We start from the raw sequence: 17,357 nt of genomic DNA, 5'->3' as shown, positions 1-17,357 counted from the left end.
AACCCGCACGGTAGGAGGAAGAGAACTGACTCCAGCAAGCTGTCCTCTGATCTCACGTGTGCCGTAGCACATGGTCGGTCACACACAGCTACACAGGTACACACGCACATGATGCTGGATTTAAGTTCTGCCACTGTATGAGAGATGGGGAAGGGACTTGAGATCCAGAAAAGGAAGATTAACAAGAACAAGGACCTTGTGAAAATGGAAATATTACGGACAATTTTACTTGTGAACAAAGGTAGAAAGAATATGAAACCAGATATTTACAAACGTGAAGCAATACATGAAAAGGATATCATATTACAACCAGTCTGGGGGTTAGCAACGGAAGGGTGACTTAGCATGTTAAAAACCAAGCCACGAAATGTCCTCCTTCAAAGAGGGCAAAGGGGGGAAATGCCGTTTGAGTAGATCAGCATTTGATGAGACTACGTCGGTTTGTGCTCAGAGTTTCACCAAATAAAACCTAGAGGAGAGGGATTTTGGCAGTGAGCTCCGAGCCTGCCCAGCTCACCCGAGTTGACAATATTTGTGTGCAAGAAGTTATTTTTAAAATCAAGTGGTGAAAAACATTTAAAAAGGTAGTGAGGGGGCTGGAGAGATGGCTCAACAGTTAAGGCACCTATTGTTCTTGCAAAGGATCAGGGTTTGGTTCCCAGGGCCCGCGTGGTGACTGACAACCACCTGTAACTCCAGTGTTGGGGACCCAGTGCCGTCTTCTGGTGTCAAAGTTTGCACATGCCACACATACATACATGTAGGTGAATTAGTCATGCACATGAAATTAAATAAACCTAAACAATTTGTTTTTGGTTTCCGAGACAGGGTTTCTCTGTAGCTTTGGAACCTGTCCTGGAACTAGCTCTGTAGACAAGGCTGGCCTCAAACTCACAGAGGTCCGCCTGCCTCTGCCTCCCAAGTACTGGAATTAAAGGCATGTGTGCCACCACTGCCCAACAACAAAATTTTTTAAGTCAGATAGTAACAGACATGTCCAGGAAGACGTATCTGTCTTCCTACTCAAGCGAAAATTAGGCATTGTTACTTTCTATCTACACTTGCGAATTTGACAGTGTCTGAGCACCTACAGGCTTTTCTGGATGAACTTTTTCTTACTATTGTGAAATTAGGAGTGTCCCTATCCATTCTTTATAATTTGCATTTTCCCAATGATGGTTGTCGTAAGACAGAACAGTGGATTTTAATGGGACAAAGTGTGGGAAGTTCCTCCAGAGTCCTGTGGCAGATTCCATGGTGTTTTGGTGTGGAATCAAGATAGTCAGAGTATTTCTTGGTAGATGGTTAGGGTCCCCCTTCCTTCTCTAAGAACATCCTCTGTAAAGACAGATCCTCCTAAAGTAACACACGTTAGATGACATATCACATACATGGGAAACTCCTAAAGTAACACACGTCAGATGACATATCACATACATGGGAAACTCCTAAAGTAACACACGTCAGATGACATATCACATACACGGAAGACTCCTAAAGTAACACACGTCAGATGACATATCACATACATGGGAAACTCCTAAAGTAACACACGTCAGATGACATATAACATACATGGGAAACTCCTAAAGTAACACACGTCAGATGACATATAACATACACGGGAAACTCCTAAAGTAACACATGTCAGATAATATATCATATACATGGGAAACTGCTGTTTGGAGGAATTTTGATTTTCACTTTTTAAAAAAATATCTACAGTTAAGCTGCTATCACTGGGCTTTTATAGAAATACAAATGTACATGTGCATCTACATAACTTGGATTTTTATGTGCTGTCCACTTTTGGGGGGGAGTATCCCTAGCTTAACGTGTTGACTTTACATTGTACAAAAACCAACATTCATGTTGGACTAGACATATCAAACTTAACCCCCCCCCGCCATTTATACAAGGATGATACACTGTGTTAAATATGTAAGCGCTTTCCTACATGGGTTTGATTACAGAAACGAATAGAGTATTCTCTAGATAATGAAAGCATGCATGAGAATCTAGAGGCCCTCTGTGAGGGCATTTGAGTCAAATCTCAGGCACCGCTCCACTAATTGGGAGGTGAGTGGTTGGGCGGATGGTTTGGCTCATGCGGATTGTTGTGCTAGCATGTAATAGGCTTGTGTTTTTAATAGACTTTTAAAGTCAGTGTTCTTAAATGTTCTTAGTTTTAACTCGCATTCAAGCTAATATTTATGGATGGAGCCCACATAAAAGCTCTTAGGAACCCTCAGTAGTGTTTTTTGTCCCCCTAAGTTTAAAGTGGTTCAGAACTTTAAAAGTTTGAGAACACTTCTTCTTAAACTGGTGTTCAGTCTTGACGGAAAAGCGAGGTTGCCTGTGGAGTTTTTCTTTTGAAAACAAAATCCCAAAAGCAAGCATCAAACAACTTATGTCTGGGTTGCATCTTTCTGGGGTGCAGCATGGGAAGCCAGAGTGAAAAGTGAGGCTCCAGTCACGCCTCCCCTCTCCTCTACCCTTCCTTTCCTTCCCTTCCCCTCCCCTTTCCTCCTCTCCCCTTTCTTCTCATGGCAGTCTTGCAGACTTAGTACTGAGGTAGGGCCCTGAACTAATAGAGAATGCCCTATATTCTAGTGGAGGAGAGGGAATTACACGAAGCCATCTTAATCCCTGTAGAGGGCGCTAGCTTAAAATTCCAGAGTCAGGTAAGGGGTATTGATGAGGGGTGTGCTCTCCCAGCAGACCGAGCTTCGGCCCAGGGTTGCTGCCGTCTTCAGAGTTGGTCCCCCCTGAGCCCCCACAGCCACAGTCATCAGCTGACGCTCCATTTGCTGCCCGAGGGATCTACTCTGAGGAGATGCCGTCCGTGGCCCGGCCTCGGCCTGTTGGGGGCACCACAGGTGGGTACAGTGACTGAACTTGCTTCTCTGCATAGTAGGATGCTTGCGGCCAAGCCAGCTGGCCCACTAGCTCTGTCTCTCCCTTCCGTCTCTCCCTGAGAATGCTGGGATTACAGATGTGTGCTTCCCCCTCTGGTTTTTTTAAATAGATGTTGGGACTCCAGCTCAGGTGGTCAGGATTATGCACCAAGAACCTTCACCTGCTGAGCAATCTCTGGTACCCTACAGCTATACTTTATGATCTGCTCCTTTGATTGGCCCGCCAGAGGTGTAAGCGGAACAGCTGGGAGACCCTTCGGTGGGGTTTACTATAGCAGTTCACCCAGGCTTCAGACTTTTGCTCCCCTAAATCACTTTTATAGCTTTCCAGCTCGTGAAGAACCAGTGAGGGCTGTTTGTGAATGCGTCCTGTTTCCAGCGTCTGAGCTGCTTGAGATCACGGCCCTTCCCTTCCTCGTCTTGTTGCTTATATATTTTGCAAAGTCACCTTAGTATGTTTTAAGCCCATTCACTCTGTTGCCCTCCCTGGTCCTTCCCTCTCCCTCCTCTGGGAAGCCAGACTGAAGTTTCTCTCTACAGAATACATATACACTTCTAAGATGTCATCAAGAAAGTAGTTTAGGCATTTCCAAAATTTTCAGTGATTGCTAAATGTCTTAGTCAAAGTTCTATTGCTGTGAAGAGACACCATGGCCATGGTGTGGTGGTTTCTTATAAAGGAAAATATTTAATGGGGGATGGCTTATGGTTCAGAGGTTTAGTCCATTATCATCACGGCAGCATGCATATGTGCTAACCTAATCATATGTATTAATTTTTAGTTTTTTTTAAAAAGCACGAACTTAGAAGTTGTGTCAAATGTTCAACTACAATCTGTCTTCTGATAATTTCTAATGAGATGAAATTATGTAATTTTTTTTCTAAGACAGTCTCTTTGTATAACCACCCTGGCTGTTCTAGAACTAGCTCTGTAGACCAGGCTGGCCCCGAACTAACAGAGATCCTCCTGCCTCTGCCTTCCAAATGCTACAATTAAAGGTGTGCGCCACCATTGCCCAGCTAGAAATTGTGCAAATGTATTTAATGGAAAATGTTGCTATCTATTGGAAGAATTTTTTTTAAGATTTATTTATTTTTATTTGATGTGTATGGGTGTTTTTCCTGTGCGTCTGTCTATGGACATTGTGCAGTGACCGAGGAGGCCAGAAGAGGGTGTTGGGTCTTGTGAACTTGGAATTACAAAGGGATGTGAGCCACTTTGTGTGTACTAGGAAATGAACCCAGGTTCTCTGAGTGAGTGGTTAGTGCTCTTAACTGCTGAGCCATCTCCAGCTCCTAGAAATACTTTCTAATTGTAGAAAATTACCAAATGTGGGGCTGGGGAGTAGCTCAGTTCCTAATGTACCTCCCTGGTGTACACAAGGCCATTCCTCAAATCTATGTAACCATGGATGTTGGTACACATATGTTGTCCCAGCACTAGGAAGGTGGAGGTAGGAAGATCAATTCACAATTACTCTTGACTGAGTAGTGGATTCAAGGCCAGCCTGGGCTACATGAGACCTTTTCTTAACAACAACAAACTATCAAATGTATGTTTTTAAAAATTACCAGAAGCCAGGTGTGATATCCTACACCTTTAATTCTAGCCTTTGGAAGTCAGAAGCAGGCAGATCTCTGTTAGTTAAAGACCAGTCTGGTTTACAGATGAGTTCCAGGACAACCAGAGCTACATAGAGACCTTGTCTCAAAAGATAAGCAAAAGAAAAATAATGAAAATCTGTAAGAGATTATGAGAAAGAGGCTCATTGTAGAGGATTGATTCTAAAACTTGACAAGGCCAGGTGGTGGCGGCGCATGCCTTTAATTCCAGTACTCAGGAGGCAGAGACAGGTAAATCTGAGTATCTCAGTGAGTTTGAGGCCATTCTGGTCTACAAAGCGAGTTCCAGAACAGCCAGGGCTGTTAGACAGAGAAACTCTGTCTCAAATATCCAAACCAAACCAAACCAAACAAAATGACAAGAAGGGAACCTTCAGAAGACATAAGCAAAAACAGGAAGAAATAATTCACAGAAGTGTAAGGGTGTGTACATGTGTGTGCGTGCGTGTGCATATGTTTGTGTGTGTATGTGTGTGTTTGCTCTATAAAAGAACTAAGAAGAAAGCCTGGTTTCGAAATTAAACTAGAGAAGTATAAATTTGATTAAAAAAAACAGCCATGAAATTATATTCATAAAAATGTGATTTTCAGTGGTGGCGCATGCCTTTAATCCCAGCATGTGGATGACAGAGGCAGGCGGATCTCTGAGTTCGAGGTCAGCCTGGTCTACAGAGTGAGTTCCAGAACAGCCAGGGCTACCCAGAGAAACCCTGTCTTGATAAACAAACAAACAAAGAATGTGGTGATTAAATTTTCCTCCAGCTTTTTCATCTGGTGCTGAGTCCCTTGGTTGTTGGGAGTGTTTAACAGATGACAAGTGTCCAAGCAGCGCTTGGTGTGGTCACACGTCAGCTGCATTGTTGGTGTTCTTCTGGATTGCGGCTGCTGGTGGCTGTTTGAGTCACTGTTCTCATTGCTAGTCGGAAGCAACTTGAGGAATGCTTTGTTTTGTCTCGCGTGGAGGGTTCGTCTTGGTGGGGAAGGCAAGGTGGCAGGAGTGCGGGGGGAGGGGGGGCTGGGTCACAGGAAGCAGAATCATGTCGTGAGGGCTTTTGGGGATCAGTTTGGAGGTAGGACTCATGAGCTTTTGAGGGTTTTTTGTTTTGTTTTTCTTGGAATACACAGTCTCCCTGCTCCCAAATCCAAAATATTGAGGGGAAAATGACATGCGCCAAGATGTTTAGCACGTCATTATTCAGAGCATGAAGAATAAGAGGGATGTTACCTCCTTGGGTACCCAGTGAGTAAATCATGCGGCTACTTAGTCATCTTATTTTATTTCTCTCTATGTTGGTCTGGCTGTCTTGGAACTCACCATATAACCAGGCTGGCCCTCAAACTCACAGAGATCCACCTGCCTCTGCCTCCTGAGTGCCCGGATTATAGCTGTGTGCCGCCATATCTGGCAATGTGCAGCTATTTAAAATAAAGAGATCAAGAAAGGCTTGAAATGATTTAAGACCCTCCCGTTGCCTCCTACATGTTTGGTGCTTGATCTGCCTTGTATCTCCTGTTTCTTGAAATATCCCTCCCTGCTGACCGAAGATGTGAGGAACTGAGGCCCAGCAGGGGCAAGAGCCCTCTCTGGAGGACAATGGAGGACAAGGGCTTGTCAGCTGTGGGGATCTGCCAGGCTCTAAGCCCAGTCGCTGGAAGCCTGCACTGTTTTGTTAAGGGATCAAAGCAATAGTCAAAGTCAGAGCTACTTAGGATTTTAGCCACTGTGTGTCTTAACACAAAAGGTACGCTGTAATCCCTTCCTGGGTCACATCTGTAACCTCTAAAGATGAGCTCAGCCCATGTCTGTGGAGCCGCCAGTGCCGGCGTTGGTGGATGATTTTCTCCTGCGGCAGTCTTTGCGTTTGCAGACCGGGGCTCATGTGGAACTCATTGCCCTGGCTGAGACCCAGACTTTTCCCCTGATCATCAGTTATTGCCGTATGTCCAAATAGAACCATTAAAGAGTTCCTTTCGAAATGTAGTCTGTTAGCTGAGGGTAACTGGACAGCATGATAATGGGCCAAATGGAGAGGCCGCGCGACCCCAAGCTCCCCCAGAGAGCTTCCGTGCCATGGATAAACTCGATGATCCTAGGAGTGTTTAGAACTGTGTACTGTATTTCACAGCGCTCGGGTTGTAGGAGCTGGGATGTAGCTCACTGGCTGGTAGAGAGAGCACTTGCCTAGCAGATACAAGATCCTGGACTCGGTCCTTCACGCCACCAGAAAATACAACAAAGATTCTTTTCTTGCTTGATTGCATTGTAAGGGTGTTTCTGTGTGCCAGATGCTGACGAGAGAGAGAGAGAGAGAGAGAGAGAGAGAGAGAGAGAGAGAGAGAGAGAGAGAGAGACAGACAGACAGAAAGCTAGCGAGCGGGGTTGCTTGTGCTGTGGCTGTTGTTGGAACCATACAGTGTAAGTTCAGTGTTCTGGATTGAAGTAATTTTATCACCTGCTTTTTAAGGAAGAAAAAAAAAGCACATCAAGCATTCGGGTCTTTGTGAATCTCAACTTTACAAGCAGGAAGGTGCCAGGCTTCAGCTTTACAGCCTCAAAGCACTTTGCCCCTTTCCAGTCACCTGCTGTGATCCCTCATCCCCACACATCTGATGGCGGCGGCGGTGGGTTAGGAGCCTTGTGTCAGCATCATGTGCAGGGGGAAGGAAAGCCGCCCTCCCGCCTGCTTTCTTAGGAAACAACCCTTCTGGAGATGTTTGAGATCAGCACAGGGTTTGAAAAACACGTGCCTTTCCCTCTCCTCGAAGAAGCCCGTGGGCAGAGCTGAAGGTATGCTCGGCAGCCTCCCTTTGATGTGCTGTGGACGCTGACCTGGTCGCTGCTGTGTTCCTTCCAGGCTCCCAGATCCAGCACCTGACGCAGGTGGGAATCGCAAGCAGAATTGGGGTCCAGCCCGTAGAAATTCCTCCTGGCAGAGGCAGCCAGTACGGGGGACCAGGCTGGCCTGTGTACGGGGAGGAGGAGGCGGGGCGAAGAGAAGCCGTGAGTACCTGGGGCTTGGATATCCACTGGGGCTCACATGGTCACTCTGTTTTTAAACGCTGTGCTAACTGCGGCTCCCACCTTTTCACTCCTCTTGCCTTAGCCTGGTTGGGCTTGCAGTTTGGTAAACTCCCTTCCACATGTGGCTCGGCCGTGATTTTCCTTGAGACAGGTTTCAGGTTTCAGGTTGTGGATCTGAATAAAATCCAGACTTCTTCTCTGGTGTGGTCACTGTAGCTTTTCACACTCTTGCCTTTTCTGTACCCTACAGTGCTGAAGGCACTCCCACCTTGACCAGCATCTGGGATGGTTTTGCATTAAGTGCATGACTTGGGGCATTTCAAGGCATCCATCATCCTTTGGGTTTCTAGCTGCTCAGTGTGAGCACCATTGATCTCTGCCAGGACTTTTCTTATTTTCTCAAGAATTTTATGGGTCTGGAGAGCTCATCAGTGGCTAAGAGCATTTGCTGTTCAATCGGGAGGACCAGAACCCATGTCCAGTGGCTCTCCAGCTGGACATAAGTTTGGCTCCAATGGATCTGATGCCCTCTTCTGGGCTCACTGGGAACACAGTGACTCACACACACACACACACACACACACACACACATGCATACACACAAACACACACTGACATGTGCAGGCACACACAGAGACACACAAACACAAATAAAGAAAATAACTATTTTTTTAAAGAATTTTCTATCTTCACATAAGCAATCTGATTTTGAGAATGCAAACCTGAAGATGCTTTTGTTTTAATCTCATTGCTGTTACCTTCTTGGTGGCCATGGTAACATTATTGGCCATATTAAATTCCTCTCATAGTTAGAAGTTTTTGTTTGTTTTGTTTGTTTGTTTGAGACAGGGTTTCACTGTGTGGACACGGCTACCTTGCTGGGACTAACAGTGTGCACTACCACTGCCCAGCCAATCAGAAGCTTTTACTTGGTGAAAGGAACTTAACTCTAAGAGTGTGGTTTTCCACTAAAAGGCTTTTACTAGACTTAATAGCCTCAGGTGTTTGCTTAAAGTGTTCTGTTCTCGGCTTCATTTTATGAAGTACTGTGGGCTTTCTGCTAGGTCCAGCAGTGTTCACTTGAAGTACCTCTCATCACGGTGTGGGGACGTGAGAAGTGGAAATAGTCAGGGCCAGGAGTCCATGTTTGCCCCACATTTAGAACACTGAGCTAGTGTACTGGCCTGCACACTGATTTAGTAAAAACATGTATGCTGATTGACCTATAATTTAGTGCACTGACCTGTGATTTAGCATACTGAACTGTACAGTGATTGAGTTCACTAATCCGAGATCCTTTCTTTTAACTGCAAAGAAAGAAAAATAGTCACTGAAAAAATATAATCGTTCTTACCAAAATAATGCCAAATCCATCGATAGTCTGCTGTATCAGAAAAACTAAATGTCTTCTAGTAAAAATAGCCTACTTTTTAAAAAGGTTCTAAGAGCGCATGACAGATAGCTGTTGGCTAAGGCGGAGGAGGAGGGTGGGTGTGAGGAACTTGCCTGTGATCTCAGCAGTTGAGGAGTGGAGGTCAGAAAGTGATGGGGCCTACGGATAAGAACGCTGACTCAAAAAACAGAAGAGACGGGAAATGACCTGGTGGTTGGCCTTAGCCTTGAGGTCCCAGTATGTTCTTATGCATACTCTCTGGGCGCCAGAACAGAGGCATGGATTCTCATCGTGCCCTTTTAGTGGTTCCTTAGCTGCCTCCACTCTGGGATGTCACCCTGTGTAGGTTTCCCCCACTTTTCCTTTCAAACTCCTAGTCTTTCTCTGTTCTCCCCAAGAAGCCCTGGAGCAGCTCCTGTCTGTACCCACTCACTCCACACCCAGCACACAGGGACTTGGGTGGCAGGGGTCACGCTGGAGAGCGGAGGGAGATGGGAGGAGAACAGCTTGGCATCCCTGGACCACTGGAGAGCGGAGGGAGTTGGTGGGAGATGGGAGAAGGACAGCTTAGCATCCGTGGACCAGTGTCAATTTGCTTCTTCTTTTGTTTCCGCAGGGAAAGTGTAATAACATTTACCATGTCTTTCAGACCCACATGCTCGGACATCAAGAGTATTCTTCTTCACCGCTGTTTCAGGTGCCAAGGACTTCGGGCAGGGAGCCCTCAGCTCCTCCCGGGAACCTCGCCCACCGAGGACTTCAGGGCCCTGGGCTGGGTTACCCTACCAGCTCCACAGAGGACCTCCAGCCTGGCCATTCCTCCGCCTCCCTCATCAAAGCGATCCGCGAGGAGCTCCTGCGGCTCTCCCAGAAACAGGGCTCAGTACAGAACTTCCACAGCTGATCAGCCTCCCTTGCAGGTTTGCCAAGTATCTGCTTCCTGTGGAAGCAAGACCAAAAGGAAATCAACTGAGTGGGTGTTTGTAAGAGTCGGAAGCAGCATCTCCGGGCAAGCCGCCCGAGGAATGGAAGAAGTTGCAATTGTAGAAGATGCCAGAAAGACAACTCATGGTTTTTCGCCGAGTTAGCAATTTGGTGGCCACTTGGATTCAGTCAAGATGTGTGTACTTTGGGCCAAGAGCCAGCTCTTCACACACACACACACACACACACACACACACACACACACACACACACACACGAGAGAGAGAGAAACCAAAACCCAGACCTAAACTAACAAAAACGTGTTAGTCTCTTCTTTCAAAGGCAAAAGATTAAAACCTATAGGTTTGGTTAGGGATGGAGGGGGCAGCGTTCCCATGGGAGCCTGACCGGCACGTCCAACACATCCGCTGCTCTGCTTCCTGAGAAGAGAGATTTCAAGACATTTTAGTCACAGCTTGGTCCCTCTTTTCCTCCGCGGGAACTTATTTAATAGCAACGTTAACAACAAGACACCCTGAGACTGTTTGGTAATCTAAAACGCTACTGGTGAGAAACCTAGTGACGGGTTGTGGAGCCTGGTGATTCCAGACAAAGCCATCGCCTGCGTTCTTTCTCCTTCTTCTGGTGCTACAGCTCCGAGGGCCCTTCACCTTTCTGTCTGTGAGATTCCACTGTGGCTTTTACCGTAGGAGAGGATGTTGGCGGTTTTGTTGTGTTCTGGGGGTGGGGGGAAGAAAAGGAAAAAGGAACTGCGTTGGGGAGGGGGAAGCTTAATATTTATTTGGTTATTCAAAATACATATCAGAGTTTAGATTTCCGGTCTTAGTTGTATTTGCTGTTTATTCGTTGGGCTCGCCAGCCCTTGGTGACATGGCGGCGTATCTTGTCCATCCTACAGAACGAGACTGTTGGGTGTCCTCGCTGCCAGGTCTTGGCAGCTTGCTTACAGTTTGCTCACAGATTATGTTTGAATGAGAAGTCTTACGGAAGCAGACATTGTTTTCAGTGATTCTCGGGACCGCCCGATTGTCCTGAGTCAGGTTCCCTGAGCTCCAGCCTGGAAGTGGGCTTATGTTCCTATCGGCCTCCGTAATGACCGAAGAAATACAGGGTTTTGAGACTACAGAGGAAATGGAAGCTCCCCCATTTCTGATCTTGCTATTATTTTTTTTTTGCCCCAAAACTGTCTTACTCTGGGTTAGAGAGAGGTCATCTCGCAGGTCACTCCTGAAGTCAGGGCACTCAGACTCGGACATTATTCTCAATGGCATTCTGTATTCTGGTGCCCAAGTGAGACTCTGGGACACTGCAGACTCACGGGAGTCCCACCCCGAGCCTCTTCATCACACAGATGATGGGGTCGAGTTTGGGGTGGGGAGGGTTGGCCTAATCAGAACCTGTATGTCTGGGCAAGGTTTAAGAACACGAGAGCAGCTTGAACAAGCTCCCAGGCCGTGTGCCTGGTGGCAGAATTATTTCTGCCCTTCTTAGTCAATCTCAGGATACACAGTTGGTACAGCCAGTGCTTATGTGCACGCTTCAGATGAGAAAGCATGCAGGAGGGGACCCACACTCATCTTCAGGTGGCCCGCAGTCTACAGAGCATAGGGAGGAGACCCTGTTCTGGGTTTATTTGTTAATCCTGGTTTAGTGTATCCTCTTCCCACGCTGGAAGATCCTCTTCCCAAGCCACTCAAAAATACAAGTCTCAAGTATTCAGGCAGAATTCTATGATGACACCTTGAGAGAAATTCAGATCCTACAACACAGAATAGAATAAACGGCCCTTTCTCACCCAGCGTCTTGAGTGTTTTGGACACTGAGCATCCTAAGAATGATCATCTCCTTTGTACACTGCCAAAATAAGCCTCGGTGTCAGAGGATGTGGTGACAACAGCAATTTCGATGCCTTTGAAATTACAATAAAGGGATTCTACCTGTGTTTTTATTCTTAGAGCAGATACACCTTTCAACGGGTGTCACAACCAAAGGTGGGGTGTAGTTTGTCACGCTGACCTTTTGGGAGCTCCCGCGCTCGGTTGTTGGTTATGGAAAGCACACTCAGTTTATACTCCTTTCCCCTAAATACCTGCTGCGGCAGGTTTACCACACTTGAACTGCTGTGGGATATGCCAGGCCCAACGGGTGTCCGGTCACTCATCCAGTGTGCTCCCCTGAAGACGGTCGTCCTGTTCAACGTGGGTAATTTTGGTGTTCCACATATTAAAGCACCCCAAAATAAAAGTTAAGTTTAATGTCTGTCCTTTGCTCCTAATTTTACGAGTTCTGTTGAGAAACACAAACTTGCTGCAAGTCTGAGACAGCATTTTAGGACAGCGTGCTTGGAGACATGCTTTTTGGAAGTCTCCTTTGTTACTAATCCCTTGTGTCCGGTTCCTTCGGAATGCCGTTCTTGTTACCATCAAGACCATGTCGCCTCCCCCTGCACACCTCATAGGATCTGCTTCTCAGGATCAAGTGTGATTCTGCCTGCAAATGCCCCTTGAGGAGGGAGCCTCCGTCACTGTGGACATGAAAGATGTCGTCTGTGTGAATGTTCTGGCGTGGGTGGTGTGTTACGCTGTGATCTGCCAGTATCTGGGTTCACATGTAGGCAGTCAGACCCACACTGAGAGCCCAGCGTGACCCCTCTCACTGCTGGTGTGCTTCAGAGTGACCACTTTCTCTGTTGGCTCCAAAGGTCCCCCCGAAGCATCCTTTTTTTGCTCCTGACTTTCTGCGGTTTCTGATACTATGTAGGTCAGCAGACATGATCCCTGTCTTCTGAGAGAGCTGAGACTCTAATCTGGATAGTGCAGACAGTTATAAAAGCTGGACGCTCCAGATAAGCAGCGTGGGCTAGATATCCATAGCATGCAAAGGACACAGGTGTGTTGGGTATTTAGAAGTCATCGAAGTCACATGTTTGGGGTTGATGAGATCTTAGGGGAGAAGTCAACTGCGGAAGCCACTTTGATGTTACTCAAGCCAGTAATGGTATGGCAGGGGGTAAGTCCCACAGTTGTCCTGGGAAAAGGTTTAAAAATTGGGTACTCTAAGCCAGGTGGTGGCGCTTGCCTTTAATCCCAGCACTTGGGAAGCAGAGACAGGTGGATCTCTGTGAGTTCGAGGATAGCCTGGTATACAGAGTGAGTTCCAGGACAGGCTCCAAAGATACAGAGAAACCCTGTCTCAAAAAAATAAAAAGGAAGAAAGAAAGAAAAAGAATTGGATACTTACTCTGTCACTGAAAGTGGCCTCACTCTTGAGCTGAGATAGTGTGAACACTCAATCCTTAACTGCAGTGTTTGAGAAGAGGAAGCAGTGTGAGGAAACCTGTCGAATGCAGCAAGCAAATGGCCAGGCTGGTGAGGCTCTGCCTAGCTAGAAAGAGTGGTGTGGGAAGGGAGATCAGAGTTCAAGAACTGCTGATGTCTGGTCTAAAGTAAGTCAGTGATGTTGACATGGACCCTTAGCTTGTGGCGGATCTCGATGGCCCTCTGTGGTCTTTAGCAGGTTGTGGATAAGTACATCTGGCTTTACACCGCCATGTTTTCCTCCAATTTTTATTTCATTTCAGAGCGCTTGTTGATTTTGATGCACAATGACTTTTAAGCAGTTGGGTTTTTGCCAAGCGGAATTTTTGAAGACATGAGTCCTGTGACCCAAAGCGCGCGCAGGTCTCGCATGCCTGGAAGGCTTCCGGCTGGAAGGCTTCCGGCTGAAACCAGCAAACCCCTGTTTTCTTGTCTACAATGTTTACTGCAGTTTTAGGTCTTGGTGAGTGCTCTAGACACCAAGCCAGTCCCCAGACACTAGTCTGTTTTGGGAGGACTTCATGAGTTAATCATTCTTTAGGCCTGCCTTGACCCCTTCACCTTGGATTCTTAGGTGGGAATGAATTAGACACTTGGACGAATGTTGGATCGAGGTTCTGGGCACAGGGCCGGGTGCTCCTGTCTTTACTAAGTTCACTGCTAGTGGAGTTTTTGCCCTGCCATTTCTACCTCCAAAGCGAGGCTCCAGAGCTTGTCAGCAGAGCCTGCTCCTCCACAGCTGGTCCAAGCAGGCGTAGGAGGAAGTCCGCTTCACCCGTGGGCACAAACACATCTGAATAGGACAGTCTCTGGAGCTTCGCCATTTAGTCCAGCCCATTACAGGCATTCCCGGAACAGGTGAGAGGGTTTCTGTGGGCCTCTGTTTTAACATTCTCATGGAACACATAGGCTTCTGCGCGTCACCTAGTAAACAAGAGCTGAGCACATTTCAGGTGGTTTGTTTTGAAGGGGAGGGGGCTGGAAGAGGGTGGTGATTGTGGGTGTTTAAGCTAGAATTCTTTTGTCCACGTTAAAAAGACTCGAAAACTGAACCGTCGTGGTACAGTGTTAATTTACACCTGGTGTGTGTAACAGGACACTGGACAATTAAGAACACACAGCAGCATTGTAGTGTAGAAAAGGAATAGTAAATGTCTTTGGGAACACGAATCGGTTAGGAACCAGCCAGGATACTCCTCCCAGGTCGGTGTCCCGCCCGGCAGGTCACATCCAGGCTCCTGTTTTGCTTCCCTCCTCTGGGTTTCTCTGCTTCAGGGCCACTTCGGTGATTTACTTGGAGCATCACTGAGTCTTTTCTCACACCCTTAGATACCAAGTACTCATGACATGGCTTGGGGATCATAGGGCTAAGCTAAAGCTAGACGCCCTGTTCTTCCCCTGTGCTAGGAAAAGAAGCAGGAGGTGCCAGAGGAGCCAAGGTTTCTGGTCCTTAATTCGGTCGTTCTGAGCCTATCAGGGAGTTGGTTCAGAAACGATTATAGAAAGGCTCTGAGTTCTGCTCTCCTCTTTGCAGAGCTCGCTGTAGAGTAGAGAGGAGCAGAGACGGGAGCTAGCCTTAGCAGGGAAGCTTGCTCTGCCCGGCTGCAGGGAGTCTGGCTTGCCTCCAGCTTGGTTGAGGTCCGTGCTAGCAGATGCGTGCTAATATACAAAACTGCAGAGCAAATTGGGCCACCTGTGGCATCAAGACTGCAACTTGACAATCATGGTTTGCTGATCTCAAACGGGCCCTCAGATCTCAATATGGGTGTGTGATTTGGCGATTGAGCCCGCCCTCCTATTTGTCGGTCACGTTTCTACCCTTCAATTAGCTGCACTGTTTTCTAATGTGCTGTAGAGTTTGGAAATAATTTATGCAGTGTTTGGTTCCCATGTTTACAATTTTTACAGCTTTCTTAGCATTTTAAATGGAAATGTCAATAAATGCTACGAATTGGTGTCGAAGCGTTTGGTTCATTCCTTTGCAACACAATTGTGTTACACTGTGTCAAACGTGGTTAGGCGTGCTGAGGTGACCTTTTGTTCTTTTTGAGTGCCTGCTGAGAACTCGTTTCTAGTGTGGTTTTCCAGGGACTTCGGTCAACAGCATTCCACTCAGCTGAGCTGGCAGAATCGTCCCCGCTCGCAGCCGTGGTGCCCTGTCCGCGTTTCTGCTGCCCACTGGCCCAGCTGCTGCCGCTCTAAGCAGATGCAGCAGATTGGAAAGGATGCTATGGGTTAAAGGTGCAAACTAGAAGAGCAAAGTTGATTCCACCTTAAAAAGAGAATAGGGCAAACTCTAGGGGTTTTTTTTTTGGAAACCCAAGAAGATGACACTCCCTGGCAACTCAAAGCAGAACAATTCAGAACACAGGGGGAACCCAGCAACTAAGAAAGACATGGGATCCTGGGTAGCCTCCTGGGACCACAGACACGGAAATGCTGATGAAATCCAGTCTGTAGATTTTCTATGTTGCCAGTTTTGTATAAAAGACCTCACTAGTAGGGGAGCTATAAAAAAAAAAAAAAGATACAGAAAGCAAACAAAGTAGTGTAAACAAACTAATCTTGTCAGCTAGAGCCCATAGGGGATTGTCCTGGCTGTTGCAATCCTGCCCTAAGCATGCTAGTCCAGGACCTGCCACACTTCTTTGACGGCACGGCTCCTATTCATGGTGAAGGAAGAGCTACCAGCTTCAAGACTCAAGAAAGAGACTCTGGAGAAAAATCCAGCCAGGTACAGTGGCACACACCTGTAATCCTGGCATTCCAGAGGCTGAGGCAGGAGACCATGAGTTTGGGGCCAGTGCAGTCCACATAGTGAGATTCTGTCTCAAGAGTTTAGAGAGTTAATAGCTGAGTGTAGCATGCTTGGGACCATTGATTCAATTCTGAGCACTGTCAGATTAATAGTAATGATGATGATAACCACAAGGAAATAGTAACCAACAGGCAACATTGGCCAATATGAAGAATCAGGTAATTCTAAACATTAAAAAGAAATATTTTTCTTTCTTTTTTTTTTTTTTTGAGACAGGGTTTCTCTGTGTAGCTATGGAGCCTATCCTGGAACTAGCTATGTGGACCAGGCTGGCCTCGAACTCACAGAGATCTGCCTGCCCATGCTCCCTGAGTGCTGGGGTTAAAGGCGTGCGCCACCTTGCCTGACAAGAACCTTAATAGTGGGCCAGGGAGATGGCTCAACACATCTAAAGGTGCAGGCTGTGCAAACGTCCCAGAACCCAAATAAGAAAGTTGGACGTGGTGACAGGCATCTCATTCCAGCACTCCTGCGTCCTGGTGGGAGACAGAAATGGGACAGTCACCCTGAAGCTCTTAGGACGGGAGACCCTGCCTCAACAAGGAAGTTTCCACAGGTATGAGATGGCCAAGTGCGTGCCTGCATTCACACCCCCACCCATTAAATAATCAACTTAAAATTTAAAGACTTGGCACTTTCCCCTAGGCCTGACCACATGGATCTGACCCCCAGAGATCATACAATAGAAAGAACTAAATCTTGTATGTTGTCCTTGGACCTCCTTGCTGTTGAATACACACACACACGTAATATTTTTTAAAAAATAGATTTAAAAATCTAAATCAGGTTTGGTGGTCCATGCCTTTAATCCAACACACAGCAGAGGCAGGCGGTCAGCCTGGTCTACAGAGTGAATTCCAGGACATCCAGGGCTGTTACACAGAGAAACCCTGACTCAAACCCCTGCCCCAAATCTAATAGCAGGAATAGGACATTGTGAATGTTTAAACAAACTTGAAAAAAATCTTACAAAGGAAAATAAGAATACACATGAATACGCAATGATAATATATTCCAATATAGCAGACAATTTTCATTAATAAATACTGGGCGTAGGTGTAGCTCAACAGTAGTGTGCTTGCTTGGTATATGCAAGATCCTAAGTTTGACCCTTAGCACCACAATATTACAGATAGATAGATAGATAGATAGATAGATACATACATACATACATACATACATACATACATACATACATACATATAGAGAGATATTATACATATAAATACATATATAAATATACACAGATCTATATATCTATATAGATACCTCTGGATATATCTATATATCTGTATATCATAATATGTTGTATTGAAGAGGG

At 46.4% G+C, this 17,357-nt stretch overlaps 1 protein-coding gene across 4 annotated transcripts in view; it reads left to right on the top strand.

The window, feature by feature from the left end:
• Positions 1-12,160, top strand: part of Kiaa1549 (KIAA1549 ortholog) — a 124,312-nt gene extending 112,152 nt beyond the window's left edge. Inside the window, exons 18-20 of one of the 4 annotated variants that reach the window (XM_075953396.1) lie at positions 2,719-2,879; positions 7,397-7,542; positions 9,606-12,160. In XM_075953396.1, coding sequence (XP_075809511.1) covers positions 2,719-2,879; positions 7,397-7,542; positions 9,606-9,860 — 562 coding nt within the window. In that variant the 3' untranslated portion in view covers positions 9,861-12,160. The remainder of the gene's footprint in view (positions 1-2,718; positions 2,880-7,396; positions 7,543-9,605) is intronic. The other 3 variants (XM_075953393.1, XM_075953395.1, XM_075953394.1) reach the window with 3 other exon arrangements.
• Positions 12,161-17,357: the final 5,197 nt, after the last annotated feature.

Source organism: Microtus pennsylvanicus, chromosome 19, assembly GCF_037038515.1.
Source record: "Microtus pennsylvanicus isolate mMicPen1 chromosome 19, mMicPen1.hap1, whole genome shotgun sequence".
Taxonomy (NCBI): domain Eukaryota; kingdom Metazoa; phylum Chordata; class Mammalia; order Rodentia; family Cricetidae; genus Microtus; species Microtus pennsylvanicus.
Note: the sequence above shows the minus strand (reverse complement) of the source record. Positions and strands in the feature narration are given on the sequence as shown.